This window comes from Chrysoperla carnea, chromosome 1, assembly GCF_905475395.1.
Source record: "Chrysoperla carnea chromosome 1, inChrCarn1.1, whole genome shotgun sequence".
In the NCBI taxonomy this organism is placed as follows: domain Eukaryota; kingdom Metazoa; phylum Arthropoda; class Insecta; order Neuroptera; family Chrysopidae; genus Chrysoperla; species Chrysoperla carnea.
In genome coordinates this window covers 11,843,981-11,860,363 of record NC_058337.1, presented here as the reverse complement: position 1 = coordinate 11,860,363, position 16,383 = coordinate 11,843,981, and the positions used below count along the sequence as shown (strand labels likewise).

Here is a 16,383-nt window from a genome sequence, read left to right as displayed (position 1 = left end):
TGCGATATTTTCGCGATAAAACCATGTTTTTTCGTAAAGTTTCGAACGGATTTGACATTAACTAGTTTCATTTTTTTCGTTTCTTTAGCTCTACAACTCTCTATTTTTTTTTTTTTTTTTTTTTTATTAAAATGCTTTTTCCGTATTTTTTTTTCTCCAAAAAACCCGTTTTTTAAGCAACTTCCAACACGATTTTTTCTAAAGTATTTTTTCTTAAAATCTACTGAAATCTTCGTTAATTTATGTTTAGGCACTGCGGTTGTAAAATTTAAAAAAGAAAAAACTTAATAAATTTATTAAAAGACTTAATAAATAAAATAAAATATACATTTATTTAAAAAATAATTATTTATTTTTGTCATGATGTAACCATTTGTGCAAAACCTTTTGCTTTTTTGAAAATATTTCCAATTTTCTTGTAGACATTGACGTCAATCATGCAGGTCAGTAATAAAATGCACTGCATTCTCATTAATTATTTTTTCTTATATTATCGAAAATATAAATTCTAATCCAATTTATAACTAGCACTCAAATTTTTAACAATTCTAGAAGCATTATTGTAAACATATTCCTCTCGTATTGCATCAAAATCAATTTCTTGGGTTCCACCATATTCTTTCGGTAGTATCTCAGGATTTACAAATTTATGCAATGACGACCAATCCGAGTAATGAAAATGAATCTAAAACAAGAATAACATAAAAATAAACTACAATGTAAACGTATATACATGGTTCACTTTTGTTGAACTGTGTATAATTATTAACATTATCAAGTGGCCATCATGTCCGACAAATTCCCTGCTGCGTTTTTTCAAAACGATAACTCAAAAAGGACGTCATCATACTTATTTGAAAACACAGCTTTTACGAAAAAAAAATCGTAGAGCAAAGTTTGGTAGACTCGTCAAAAAGAAGCTACTCATGAAGTTTCAAGTATGTATTCATCATTTAATAATTTTGTAGGAGTCACACAGACATGACTATTCGTAAAAGCTTGAGGCGCTCAATATAAAATATTCACAGTGATTCGGAGTATCACAAGCTTTTACGAATAGTCCTGTTTGAGTGTTTCCTACATAATCTATATATGTAAAAAGAGAGTGTTTGTTTGTATGTCCCCGATTTTCCCTAAAACTAACCATTGACCTTCGGTAGAGAATTATGTCATTGGGTAGCCCTTAGGCTCCCATTGTGAATAAGGGAGTTTGGTGGGGGTGGAATTAAAAATGATCTAGGAATTCATAGAAAATAGATTAAAAAAATAGTTCTAATAGTACAATAGGCCCCACTGTCAATAGTACAATTTTCACTAGATGTGTCTTTCGATTTTTCTCGAAAATTCTGGAATGTTCCATGGATTTCTATCGAATTTTCTAGAATTTTCTCGAACATTCTGGAATGTTCTATGGATTTCTATCGAATTTTCTAGAACATTCTCGAATATTCTCGAATGTTGTATGGATTTTTATTGAATTTTATCAAACTTTCTCGAACAATCTGGAATGTTCCATGGGTTTCTGTCGAATTTTCTAGAATTTTCTCGAACATTCTGGAATGTTCTATGGATTTCTATCGAATTTTCTAGAATTTTCTCGAACATTCTGGAATGTTCTATGGATTTCTATCGAATTTTCTAGAACTTTCTCGAATATTCTGGAATGTTCCATGGGTTTCTATCGATCTTTCCCTTACTTTTCCGTACACACAGAGAGTGTAGACATAATATTGGGATCGGCCAAAAAAATCTTACTGTTCCGTACACACAGAGAGAATTAAAAAAAAAGTCTTTCATTTAACAATTTTGATATTTAAATGTGCAAAAACAACCCAGCGAAGCGGGTTTAACAGCTAGTTATTTTCTAATTTTTAGTACAATAAAAGCTTATCCTTTAAAAAATATTTTTTATTTATATTTTTATTTTAATAATATTTTACTAGGTATGGCTTTATAATAGCAATATAGGTACATGATTCGAGTTTCGGTAGAATCTGCACTTTATATACTATATTATTTAGATTTAGCAACGATTTGTTAAATAATATTAAATGTAACTTACATGTTCTTTTGTATGAGTGCTTAGAAATGGAAAAACTAAAGCAATAGCTGCATTTAAAATAGGTGATGAGTTTACTACGTGTATGTGTAAATCTGTAAATGGTACTAAGTCAGCTTTTCTTGATCCAACGCGCATATTTGCTGGTGTTAACCACTTAAGTATCGTCCATGGAGTCTTAGATAAATCAATAATACTTGATAAACCATTTTTTTGTGTTTCTGGTTCATCTAATACTGCTTCGATCCAAATATCATCCATATGAGTTAAATCGAATAAAGACATGTTATTTGGAACTTTACCTTTGTAAAAATAGAAAAGTTTGATTAGTTATTTTAATTTAAGTGGAAATTTTTTGTAGAAGTATCCATTTTAATTATCATTTGGTAAGTAAAAACACAAATTCAATTTTCATTAATTAACAAAGCAAGTGAAAACAAACAATTGACTACAAGATGGGTCCTACGGACCCAAGACCCAATTGACTTATGTGGCTCATTTACGAACTCGACCTCACTTTTTACGTCCACTGCACGTTATAAAAATTTTCAGCTTTTGAGTAATCGTGATGACAGACGAATAGACGACAGACGACAGACAGACAACCGGAAATGGACTAATTAGGTGATTTTATGAACACCTATACCAAAATTTTTTTATAGCATCAATATATTTTTAAGCGTTACAAACTTGAGACTAAACTTAGTATACATTGGTATATTTCATATACATGGTATATAAATATTCCTTATGAAAAAATAAACAACTTTTGTCTGAAACATTTTTTGTAAACATCACTGGTTACTCGTGAGAGCGCAAATTATGCGTAAATTGTATAGTATGTATTATATGGGAATATCAGTTATGTATGTGTGACATGTATGTATGTGTAATGTGATAGAGTAATCAACACTGTCTATAAATGGTATTTCAACAATTAACTCAGTCAATTGTTTGTTTTTACTTGTTTCCAATTTCAATTTTCATTTAATAGATGCTTCATACTTTAATTCGATAAATCTCACCCATTTGTGTGATGAAAACTCGTCGACCTTTCAAGTCTCTATCTCGCAACACAATTTTCAACTCTGTGTTCAAGAACTCTGACAGTTTGTTTGGTGATTCTGTAAAGAAAAATTTTGGATTTTCCGCTTTTAATTTGTAATAATCAACCATCTGTAAAATGAAAAAAATGTATTCTAATTAGTAAATGAACAAAAATTATTGTGTCAAAAAATTACTCTTTTATAGGCGGCTTCAGGATCAAATTTTGTTGGGTACAGGAATCGCGTTAGCCAATTATCATCAGTACGGACATGTAAGTGTTTATCATCTGAAAAAATTAAAGAAATTATTATTATTAAAGTTATTATTATAGTTGAGTTCGTAGAATAAAGTATACTGTAGGAAATGAAACAATTAAGGATGCAATTCTAAGGAACAATATAACTTTTTATGGGACCCGGCTGAAAATGTTCGTATGAGTGTGTAAAACAAAGTCATATTGATTAGAAAGTATGCTTTTACTATGCGCTTAGACGTTCGTCCAAGCTAATTTTGCTGAAAAGTCATGAAACTTGAGAAAACAGTCATTACACCTTATATTTTGGGGTATTCAAAGCATTTTTTTTCCCATGAACTTTTTCCTAAAACTCACCGTTTTTGAGATACAGGTGATTGGAAAAAAGAAAACAAAACCTAATTTTGATGGAAATTTGATATTGTCGAAATTAACGATTTTTAATTTTTCAAGAATTTTTATTTAATTTAATTTTCGAAAATTAAGCGTTTAGAGAAAAAATCACAAGTGAACTTTTTTGCTTAAAACTAATCAAAAAATACAATACAATATTTTTATACCATGTATATATGAAATATACATACTAGATTAAGTTTAGTCCCAAGTTTGTAACGCTTAAAAATAATGATGCTAGGAAAAAAATTTTGTTATAGGTGTTCATAAAATCACCTAATTAGTCCATTTCCGGTTGTCCGTCCGTCTGTGGACACGATAACTCATAAACGAAAAAAGATATCGAGCTGAAATTTTTACAGCGTACTCAGGACGTAAAAAGTGAGGTCAAGTTCGTAAATGAGCATCATAGGTCAATTGGGTCTTGGGTCCGTAGGACCCATCTTGTAAACCGTTAGAGATAGAACAAAAGTTTAAATGTAAAAAATGTTCCTTATAAAAAAATAAAAAACTTTTGTTTGAAACATTTTTTTGTAAACATCACTGCTTATCCACGAGGGCGTTAATTAGGTGCAAATTTTATAGTAAGTATTAATATAGGAATATCAGTTGTGGGCGTGTCTATTTAAAAGTAAATATATTTTGTTATGTTACGTGACGTCAAAAAAACAAACGATTGCGCATCAACACTGTCTATACATTTTTGTATGTGTTATGTGATAAAGAAATCAACACTGACTATGCACGGTATTTCAACAATTAACTCAGTCAAATGTTTCTTTTCACTTGTTTATTTTGTATTTTGCGCATCCTCCACCCCTTGTTTATCGGTCGATTTTTATCATTAATAAATTTGACTTTTCAAATACCAAAACCCTTCTTGACACCAAATTTTATTCAAATCAGACTTAAATTGCGACCGCTAGAGTGTTTACAGACACATTAACGTATAGATGCATATATATACAGTGTGTCCACGGATAGAGGTAACTATACTTGTAAATTTTCATATATTTTAAGAAAAAAAAGTCATTCTTTATGAAAAATTTTGCTTATTTTGAAAAGTATTAAGGCAAACTTGGAATCATTATTTTCCTTTTTGGTAAACTACTTCCTTTTTAAATTGACAAAATGTAACTAAAATGAGTTGCTCGCAATTATCAATTATGACTCTATACAAAATATCAAGAAGATCCGTGTACTTTAATTAAAACATCATTTTTATAAAAGACTTTAGCCTATTAAGACTATTATTACTTTGTAAGTTTAGACAAGCTTTTTATTAATTGGCAAAGGAATTCTACAATAACAACTATCCGTGAGTGAATTTTTCTGTGAATTGTGTTAAAAAATTAATAAGATTATTTATTTTCTCGGAGTAACTTTTCTTAGTAACATTTTGCCAACTTATAAAAAGGAAGGGTAATTTGCCAAAAAGAAAAAAAAAAAAGAAAAAAATAAATAAATATATATATATATATATATATATATATATATAGGGTGTTCTGTTATTGACTGCAGATCGTCGGCTTACAGAATAAGCTCATAAAGACGAAGGACAAAGTCATTTTTGTTTGTTTAGGTTAAATTAAAACAACGCCTTTTATGACGTAATTTGTTTTTTTACTACGAATCTAATGTTTTCTTGGAAAAATATAATAAAAATAAAAAAAGTAGGATTTGACCAAACCAATCAAATACTTTTTTAAAATGTTTTTTCAAAATCATATAATCCAATTGAAATCAGTTCATATCCCTTCTTTAGTTTAATATTAATAAATGAAATATATTAATATCTACTGATTATCATTGGCTGCTGGTTATCGAATCATAGTCAGTGAATGAACAAATTTATCAATTTTTGCCATACCTGTAGCGCCCAAAGTAGGACTCAAATCCAAAATTGGTAAATGACTTTTTCCTTCGTCTTTATGAGCTTATTCTGTAGGTCGACGATCTGCAGTCAATTACAGAACACCCTATATATATATATATATATATATATATATATATATATATATATATATATATATATATATATATATATATATATATAAACTTTAACGATGGTCATTTTTGATATATATTAGGTAAGATCCATGAACATTTGAAGAAAGTTTTTCTAAATTCCTTCATCAGTACAAAAGCAATAGCTACATTTCCTTCAACAGTTCGCAAGTAAAATACTCGCGATTGCTCATGGTACGATTATAGTCTGGATTTTGAAGTGGCAGTAAGTGAAGAGACGCGATTCTGTGCATGAATTAGCTAGGCTAATTAATAATAATAATTATAAACAGAATGAATGGCTTGTGTGAAGGTAAACTAGTTAACCTTCAACAGATGTACTCGTTTTTATCCTGTCTGTATATTTATTATCAAAAATAAAATAAAAACAAAAAATTAAATTTTAAAAATTAATTTATATTTTTTAATACAATAAAAAACCTTGTAAAATAATATATTATTATAATATTACATAAATAATGTAATAAATAGGTACTATAACATTTTTAGAGTTCATTAGTGTGTTATAAATAAATTCATGCTAAAGGTTGCTTGCTAAAGGTTGACTTGAAAAAAGTTAAGCAAAAGTCCTTAGCCCAATTGTCAAACATAAAATTCTTTATCACAAAAAAATAAATATAATTAACTTAAAAAATTCTGACTCGTTGCAGTCCGGATAAAGCGAGTGCGGGGCCTGTAGCAAATTATATCAACTTGTTGTATGTATTTTTATTATTCAAATGCACGAGTCCTATGCTACTCTTGCTTTATGGCTAATTCGCCACTGCTCCTCGACATATAGTGGAAAATAATCCCCCTAGTCCGAAGTCATTAGGTATAAAAGCAGAAAGTTTTACGAAAAAGGGAGACTTATGTTAGTAAAACTGAAAATTTTTCTAATTTTAAATATTTTATAATAGAGCCAGTGAATCGAAATAAAGGTTCGGTTCCAACCTGCAGCCATTTTGATTGTCGAAATTAATTAATATAAGTATTCATTCCCTACCACATGCTTACCATATGGAAACAAAAAACTACAGACCATACCTTTGATGGGCAAAAACAAAATGACTTTTGGAACAAAGTTCCTTAACGAGGCTTGCCATGGTGAGCAAACTGGCAGAATTCATCACGTAACAATGTGAGATATGCTTTGTGTGTTTGTGTGTGTGCCATATCCATGACAACCAATGTTTACCTACTTTATATTATTTTTATACCATGTATATATGAAATATACATAGTATATTAAGTTTAGTCCCAAGTTTGTAACGCTAAAAAATAATGATGCTAGGAAAAAATTTTGTCATAGGAGTTCATAAAATCACCTAATTAGTCCATTTCCGGTTGTCCGTCCGTCTGTGGACACGATAACTCAAAAACGAAAAAAAGATATCGAGCTGAAATTTTTACAGCGTACTCAGGACGTAAAAACTGAGGTCAAGTTCGTAAATGAGCATCATAGGTCAATTGGGTCTTGGGTCCGTAGGACCCATCTTGTAAACCGTTAGAGATAGAACAAAAGTTTAAATGTAAAAAATGTTCCTTTTCAAAAATTAAACAACTTTTGTTTGAAACATTTTTTCGTAAACATCACTGTTTACCCGTGAGGGCGCCAATTAGGCGGAAATTTTATAATATGTACTATACTTGATTATCAGTTATGTATGTGTCACATATTTGTATGTGTAATGTGATAAAGAAATCAACATTGACTATGCATGGTATTTCAACAATTAACTCAATCAATTTGTTTTCACTTGTTATTTATTATAGTGCATTATTTTGCATTTTTGTACTGTTTACATCCAAAACCAATTATGTGACTATGCGTAAGCATATTCATTAATAATATGCAACTAGTTTTTGATGTATATAGTACAAAAATGACCAAATTAATGTACTATAATTAGTGTCAAAATTCATTACAATTCTGTTAGCTGTCAAGTGAACATCAATTTATAATAATTATTTAATAAATTATTATAGCCATAGTAGAATTAAACAAGGTATGTTCCAATGCTGTAAAAAACGTGAATACTTTTGTGAACAATCCTTGATTTTAGTAATGAACAAATCGTTCCTTACAATGAATTAATCATTATTGATGAATGAATTTTTGCCGCCTGAGGTTTTTTCAATTTTTCATGAGACAACTCGACGTAATAGTGTAGGCGCTGAGTGCCTACAAAAAGATTCTTAAACTAGAACAAAATTTTCAATTTTCTCATATATAATTATGTGGGGTTTTCTTTCGCTGAGGGCTCGCTTTCGACTTATAAACTAATAGCGGGCCGGAAAAATGATAAAACTTAATACTTGTAATCGTGCTAGCTTCGTTGCTATTGCATAAAACTTATTTTTATGTGCATAACATTAAAATATAGACTCATACCTTTAAAATGAGTTCCTGAAATTACAAAAATAGTATTAATTGGTCAATCTATGGAGGTTTTAAACCCAGCGCTGCGCGCCGACCTGCATATCATTTTAGTTTAACCATATCTCTGGTTCTATTGGTCGTATTAAGGAGGGTGACTCGCCAGTAATAGAAAAAAAAATTAGTAGATAATGATCCGAATTTTTAGTATGTTATAGTTAACGAAATATGTATATTATTGTATAAAACTAAAATTTGGGTATCTTACCGTTCAATTAAGAGAGTTTTTATTAATTAAAAATACACTAAATAACATAACCTGTTATGAGGATGGTATGTTATTTTTTTAATTAATAAAAACTCTCTTAATTGAACGGTAAGATACCCAAATTTTTGTTTTATACAATAGTATATTTCGTGAACTATAACATACTTTCCCATGGTCAATTATACGTGGCATGTTCACGGGTCGGAAGACCATCTGCGTTGTTTGTTTTTGCGCCTGATAATATAACAAAAAATGTCGTGTATCACAAGGTACTTAAATGAAGAGCAACCTATGTACTAAAATACAGAAATAATTATGAATGATTAATGTAGGTATTTAATTTTTTTTGTATTTTTTCCAATTAAAAAAAAAAAAAAACTGCTTATTTATTGCCATTAAGGCGGAACAAAGTTCGCTGGGTCAGCTAGTTTTCTCAGAGTCAAAAAACTAAGGAAATAGTAAAGCAGAAAAAGGTCCACCAAAAACGATGCGAATCCCTTTTGGTTGCCGTACTATTAATCACGCTGCGCTGTATAAATTCTTTGAAAGAAAGAGATAAAATTGCATTATACAATTTATCACTATTTAAAAAGTAAAAATGAAAATGCAATCAATGTTCTTAATTACTTCTTGTAAAGAAAGTTTTTTAATCGCAAAAATATATTTTTATAATTTTTCATGCGTTTACATTATAAACAAGTATTTAAGACAAATAACAATAATAATGCATGTAATTTGTTTACATATATATAATATACATCAGATTGCCGTTAATTAGACCATTAAAATTAAATAATGAAAACAATAGAACAAGAATTATCTTCGCTTGTGTATTGAGAGTGAATTATGAAAAGTTTTTACTTCCTTGTGCTGTAAGTAATGGAAGTTTTGCGATTACTATTTGATGAAAACGATCATCTTAGTCAAAAAAAGTGATCAACCTCCGAATCTATCTGAATAAGCTGAATTTTTCAAGAAACGTTTATATTGATAGTACAACTAAAAGTCACAAATGGGAACGTGTGCTTGTCCTTAGATATTCAATCAGTCGTATTAACATTTATTATAAAAGTTGTAGAGCATAAAATTCTCTAAAAATTTAACCCGAAACCTTTTTGTATACGTTAGACCGTTTTTGAAATAGAGGGCGCAGAAGATGGAGCGGTCAGCTGTACGTATCTTAGTGCAGGGTCAATAATTATTATTATAATGTATTAAATAATTATTTAAGTAGTATTTAATAAATAATTAAGTAAAAAAACCGCATAATAGACTGGGATTCACGACTGACCCTTTCTATTACATGGTTTTTTTTCCTTAATTATCCATGATATAATACATAAATAATTATTTAATACTTTATATTTATAAATATTGATCCAGTACTGAAACACGTTTAGCTGACCGCTTCATCTTTTGCGCCTTCTATTTCAAAAACGGTTTAACGTACAAAAAAGTTTTAGGCAAAATTTGTAGAAAATTTTATCCCCTACAACTTCATCACAAGAAACGAGATATTCACAAAAAACTGACTTTCGAGACCTTTGACCTTCAATATCTAACGACGCGCATAACACGCGGATTTCTTCTAAGATGATCATAAATTGAAGAGAAACGTTATATTTTTACACCCGGGGTCTATTTTTTGTCATTGGTACGATAAGCTTTAAAACGAGAGGTTAATCATGGAATTTGATAAAGGAATAAGAAAGATCTGGCGTACCGACAAAAAACCAGGCTATAAAAATAATATATAAGCTTTTGCAATTTTTCGGAGAGTTGCAATGAAAAAATTGAAGTTTTCCGACTTTTTCTGTAAGTTTTAAGCAATTTCCCGTCGAATACCAAAACTGCATCTTTCCTGCATGTATAGAAGTGAAAAACTTATTTTGGTGTGTTTCTATCATGTCTAGAAGTGCCCTAGAGTTAGTATACTTTAGTCAGTCAGATTCACTTTTAAGAGAAGGGATGAAAAAAAATTTTTTTCTCTACCATTGTTGTCCGTAATTTTTTTTAAGAAATTAAAAAGAAAAAAAATTAAAGAAGTAAAATTTTAATATTTTTTTTCTGAAATTTCATTTTTTTAGTACTCTGAGCGTTCTAGGGGTGAAAGGGTGCATTTTAAAGAAAAATTGGTCTGAAAGAGTTAGGCCTAAAATTTAATGCTCTACAACTTTTATTTGAAACTTTTTTTGATGTTTTCAAAATATAACCCAAAAGTCGTAATTCGGGGTAGTTTTTCATTATTTTCATCCCTTTCCCGAGGGTTGAGAAATTTTTTACTTTGACCATCGTTTTCTTTGCATTTTTCTGATAATTTCCATATAATTTCATCCGTATCAAAGAAAAACATGATTTCAGACTCTTCTTTACTGGACTATTAAATAGGAAAGAGTAATCATATGCAAATATTTTACTAATATAATTCACGTGGTTCAATCACGTACGCGGTAGTTTTTGTAAAACAAAGTTTCGCAAACATAGTATTCACAAAATGTACATATTTTAATTATTTTTATTAGGTAATATATAAACTCATCAAAAAATCAATAAAAATTAAAAAAATTTATTGAATATAATGCAGTAGTTTTTGGTGGAGTCAGCATATATGATTTGGATAAAATTTTGAGCATTTGTTAATACTTATAGCATTGTTTAAAATCCACGCTTATTTGAACTTTATTTCAAGTTCAAATTATTAAAATCTTTATTCAAAAAAACTCATAAGATAAAAAAAATTTCTCTCATTCAAAATTTTATGCCTTCATCCATACGAGATGACCTAGATACTCTTTAGAAAGCCATGCCTCAATAATTAGAAGAGCAATAATAACAATTTGATCACAAAATTTTAATTTGTGTAATATAAAAATTTTTAGCTAATAAAACATTTAACTACTTTACAATGGCTGTAATTTATTGGTTAAATTCAATAATGCCCATACCTCCTTAACTATTGAGTTTTGAACAAAAGTATATAAGGAACTTTCAACAACTTAAAATTGTCAAAATAATGCGCTCTTAAACTATGAACATTGAAATAAATTTCGATTTTTGCCCCAATTCCTAGATCAGTTTTTTGTATTTTTAAAATACGTATTTTCGACTACCAAGTAGTCATCATCAGTAAGAATTAGCTAGTGAATGTTACTCTTTGCTAATTTGGTGGCGGACTGCAGTCCGCCCGTATTTTAAAAATACAAAAAACTGATCTAGGAATTGGGGCAAAAATCGAAATTTATTTCGACATATCCTAGAGTTCTCATTTATTATCTTCGATAATATTTATATTATGAACATTGAGTCACGAGACACTCTGTATATTCGCTGTAAATAAAATTTTGTTACTAAACCAAAATATTTTAGAATTTTATGTAAAAAAAATGTGTTTGAATATTACAGTTATTTAATATATAAAAAATGTATGCCTGAGGCATCTAGGCTCAGTTTATAGAATTTTTATAATTATTACACATAAGGTAACAAACATAACGGATAGTACCAAAATCTAATTTGAACTCCACTAGAGAAGTGTAAATATTTGTGGTGATAGAGTTGTCCTGGAGGTTTTATTTTTTTCAAACAAATACATATCCTGCTTTTAAAGATCTTTTTTAAAATTTTGGATAGCTTTATCAGTTTCCTAAATATTTGTAAAAAAACTAAACCTCCTCTGTATTGTTATTAAATTGTTTATAACTATTGTAATGTTTATCACAACCGCTTTATTTGAGCTTGAAATGTTTCTAAACATAATTTCGAATCAAATGACACATTAACACACACTGAATTAACTTCTTATTAAAATTTAACCCGTCTATGAGTTATTGTGAGCGGATATGGATATATTAGATCAACGAATATTCTGATACTTCGAAACAACTTTATGTACAATCTTCGCTCTTATTAATAGACGAAGAACTGAAGCAATTATAAAATGCATATTAATTATAATAATTGCATATTTTTAATTTATTATAAATCTAATTAGTTCACAAATTTTCTTAACACTCTAGCGAATCGAATGCCGAAAATCGCATTCAAAGCCGACTTAGTTTTCAAATTTTTCGAACTTTATTCCTTCGTTACTTCGTCTATAAATAAGAGTACACCTTGGGATCTAAATGATAAGTATAGTTTTAAACGCTCAGTTTTAAATACATTTTTATACCATGCATATATGAAATATACATAGTATATTAAGTTTAGTCCCAAGTTTGTAACGCTTAAAAATAATGATGCTAGGAAAAAAATTTTGTCATAGCTGTTCATAAAATCACCTAATTAGTCCATTTCCGGTTGTCCGTCCGTCCGCCCGTCAGTCTGTGGACACGATAACTCAAAAACGAAAAAAGATATCGAACTGAAATTTTGACAGCGTACTCAGGACGTAAAAAGTGAGGTCAAGTTCCTAAATTAGCATCATAGGTCAATTGGGTCTTGGGTCCGTAGGACCCATCTTGTAAACCGTTAGAGAGAGAACAAAAGTTTAAATGTAAAAAATTTTCCCTATCAAAAATTAAACAACTTTTGTTTGAAACATTTTTTCGTAAACATCACTGTTTACCCGTGAGGGCGCCAATTAGGCGGAAATTTTATAATATGTACTATACTTAATTATCAGTTATGTATGTGTCACATGTTTGTATGTGTAATGTGATAAAGAAATCAACACTGGCTATGCATGGTATTTCAACAATTAACTCAGTCAATTGTTTGTTTTCACTTGTTAATTTAGTAAATATGTCCGAGAATTAATTTTTGACTATGATGCAGACCATTAAGTTAAAGCCTGCAATGTTTAGTCTAGAAATTAGACAATAATTATATTATTATGATTTTATGAATTTAATAATTTAATAACACATTTATTGGGAAATAAAGAATGAAAAAGACATTCCAAAATTGCGAAATAATCATATGCAAACAGAAAATAATATTGTGAACACATATTTAAAAAAAAAAATCAAAAAAGTTTTTTGCTTTGTTTTAAATAATTTAATACAGAAAATGTGGACCTTGAATAAATAAAAAATATAAGTTTAATTTATATAAAAAAAAAAGATAATGAACAAAATGGATTGAAAACATTGGAAGTTAATGGCCTTGATTTTGTCGGTTTTCAAATACTATCGGTGTAGGTATTTCTTCAGTTGTATAGGTATTAGATTAAAACTTTAAAGAAGCCCCCAACATAAAATTAGGTTCAATAGAATATGGTTCTATGTTACGTCGTGCTACAAATATTCTCTTTTTTAAGACCACTCTAGTGAATGAATTGTCTTCAAATTTAACCCATCAGCATTAACCGATGATAGATTTGCTCACATGTTCTGCACATGCGTTAAATATTTCTTCATTTTTTTAATGCACTAGCTAATTAAAAATAATTTGATTATGTGATTAGGGGCCGTTCAAAAATTACGTAAGCAGATTTATTACAATAACACGAACCGGTGCTGTTTATACCTTTACTCTCGGGATGAGAAAAATTCTCACAATTTCTAAAGAACTTGAAAAAAAATACATTTAAAAATCTTAAAAATTCATAATTCGAAAACATTTGACAAATAAAAGTTAATTATGTTTTAAATCGTGGACAAAATGCTCAAAACGCGAGTGCTGACGGTTTAAACTTGGTAAACGCGCGCATAATACGTTATATGCAAAATAATATATCGAACTTCAATTTGAAATTGCCATTAATAGGGGTAACTTACTGTATGGGAAAGTCTCCGTATTCATAGAAAATTTTTACGATTTTAACTTCATGCTACAGTAAAACATAAGAGAATTAATTCTCTTATATTTTCCTTATGTTTAAAATTAAAATGGCAAGAGGGTTAAAAATTTTCAATGGATATGTTAACGATATGGGCGGATCACGGCTATTCTTTATACAAATAAATTTTCTAAGAAAATAACTAATTTCAAATAAAAAAAATAGAGACTATTTTCAAATAAAAAAATATGGCCTCGCGTTAATTATAGGTAATTATTTCCATAGTTATCAGAAACAGAGCAAAAATTCATGAGACATTTGTTTAAGGAAATTTTGAGTATGTACAAAATTTTAAACAACTTTAATCGCTGAAATTAATACTTTTCGAGTTTTCTGAGTGTTTTCTGAAGTTTGTTAGGTCGCCGATTATGAATATGTGCGCCGATTTTTAGTTAAGTGGTGCAAATAAAAGTTATTTATTTGTTTAAATCGCTGTAACTTAGAAATCTAGCGATAGCGAGGATTGTAGCGATAAAAATTGTAAACAAAACTTGTGCAGAATCAAAATTTCCATAAAAAATGTCTCATGAATCTTTGCTCTATTTCTGAAAATTTTGGATATAATTATCGCTTATTAGCGAGAGGTCATACTTGCGCAGCGTCACGCGGTAAGTTGAATTGCTCTGTCTTTTGGCTAGAAATGCTTTTTGTAAATAAAAAAAAAAAAAAAAAAAAATAGAAAAAAACGAAAAAGAAATTTTTATGTTGCGCATGTTTTGTCAACAACTTTTGTCCCTGCAATTAATACTTCCGAGTTACAGCTGTTTAAACTAAAAAATTAAATTGTAAATAACTTTTGTTTGCATTACTTTACGTAAAATCGACGGACATATTCGTAATCAGCGACCCACAAACCTCCAGAAAACACTGCGTCTACTCATCCCGGTTTTACTTCCTACGAAACCGGCTATCCCGCGTATATAATATAAGTGCTATATGTAATAAAATATACTGAATAGCTTTATTTTATACTCAGAACCGAAAGAAAAAAAATGGAAATTTTGACAGTGCAACAGTCTTGTCAACAACTTTTGTCCCAACAATCGATAGTTTCCGAGCGATTTGTACAATTAAATTGTTAATAACTTTTGTTTGCACTACTTTAACTTAAATAGATATATGCATATATTCGTAATAAGAAACCTTCAGAAACCTACAGAAAACACTGCTTCTACTCATCCCGGTTTTACTTCCTGCGAAAGGACTAAATATCGTATTAAATTTAATTTGACGTTGAGAATATAAGATAACAGTGTGTAAATAAATAAATATAAATTAAAACAAATAAACAAATAATTCACCTTGAATTAACTTTCTTAAAATTTCAATTCGTTCTTGTATTTCTTCTTCTGTTAATTCCTTTCCATTTTTATCAAAAACTAAATTTTTATTTTCTGGCATGTTTATATTATTTAGTTGAACAAACAAAACAAAAATTTTAATAATTGTAAAACAATCACTGAAGTTTAATAAGTTATATGCATATAAATAAATATAAACTTTAATATAGCATTGTTGTTGAATAAATTTATAATTAAACAAACAAAAAGATCACACCACGTTTCATGAGTATTCGCGGTATTCAATGAATAATTATTAAAATTTTTAATAAAATAATAATATAGAATACAATGTAATCAAGAATATATTATTAATATGTATTCGCTTTTTGTATTATTGCTTGTTGCTTGGTTGTTGCGTTCAACACTAGTTACTGATGCTAATCACTATGTTTTTTTGAATAACTCTAGCATGTTGTACAAAAAGTGAATTGTTGTATCCAATTGGCGATTGTACAGTGGAGTATTTATATCAAATTTCTGGTCAAAATATAATGAATGGATTTTTATGCTCAAAATTGATTCAAAACACTATTTAGATGCAAAAGTACCTTTTATTTGGCAAGAATTAAAAAATTTTTTTTTACTCATATTTGTCTCCATCATATTGGTCTTCAAACCTAATTGTTTCATTTTCTTTTTTAATTTTCTTAATTACTTCTGCTTCTGAGCCACTTTTTATCTTATCTATACTTAATTTTTTATTGCACGTAGCGTTATTCTGAAATTATATGTTGCAAAGTTTCATTGGAAAACTGCTTGCTACTTTTTTTTTTTTTTTTACTTTTGCCTTAAACTATCTTAATCTTTCCATAAATATAATATAGAATACTTAAACTTCGCCTTGGTATAAA

The 16,383-nt window shown here is 28.9% G+C and overlaps 1 protein-coding gene across 1 annotated transcript; it reads right to left on the bottom strand.

Annotated features, from left to right (window-relative positions):
- Positions 1–469: 469 nt before the first annotated feature.
- On the bottom strand, positions 470–15,986 carry LOC123305240 (alpha-tocopherol transfer protein-like). The gene is made up of 5 exons (XM_044886904.1): positions 15,491–15,986; positions 3,301–3,392; positions 3,085–3,235; positions 2,063–2,361; positions 470–685 (listed from the first exon to the last, which is right to left on the bottom strand). The coding sequence occupies exons 1-5, from the start codon at positions 15,588–15,590 to the stop codon at positions 509–511; spliced, it is 819 nt and encodes a 272-aa protein (XP_044742839.1). The 5' UTR covers positions 15,591–15,986; the 3' UTR covers positions 470–508.
- Positions 15,987–16,383: the final 397 nt, after the last annotated feature.

Bases quoted from the DNA above. Each gene is read 5' to 3' on its own strand.
- LOC123305240 (XM_044886904.1), bottom strand. From the start codon at position 15,590: ATGCCAGAAAATAAAAATTTAGTTTTTGATAAAAATGGAAAGGAATTA. The intron at 3,393-15,490 runs GTGAATTATTTG...TAATTTTTTCAG, and splicing joins TTTAAGAAAGTTAATTCAAG to ATGATAAACACTTACATGTC. The intron at 686-2,062 runs GTAAGTTACATT...TTCTTGTTTTAG, and splicing joins GCACTCATACAAAAGAACAT to ATTCATTTTCATTACTCGGA.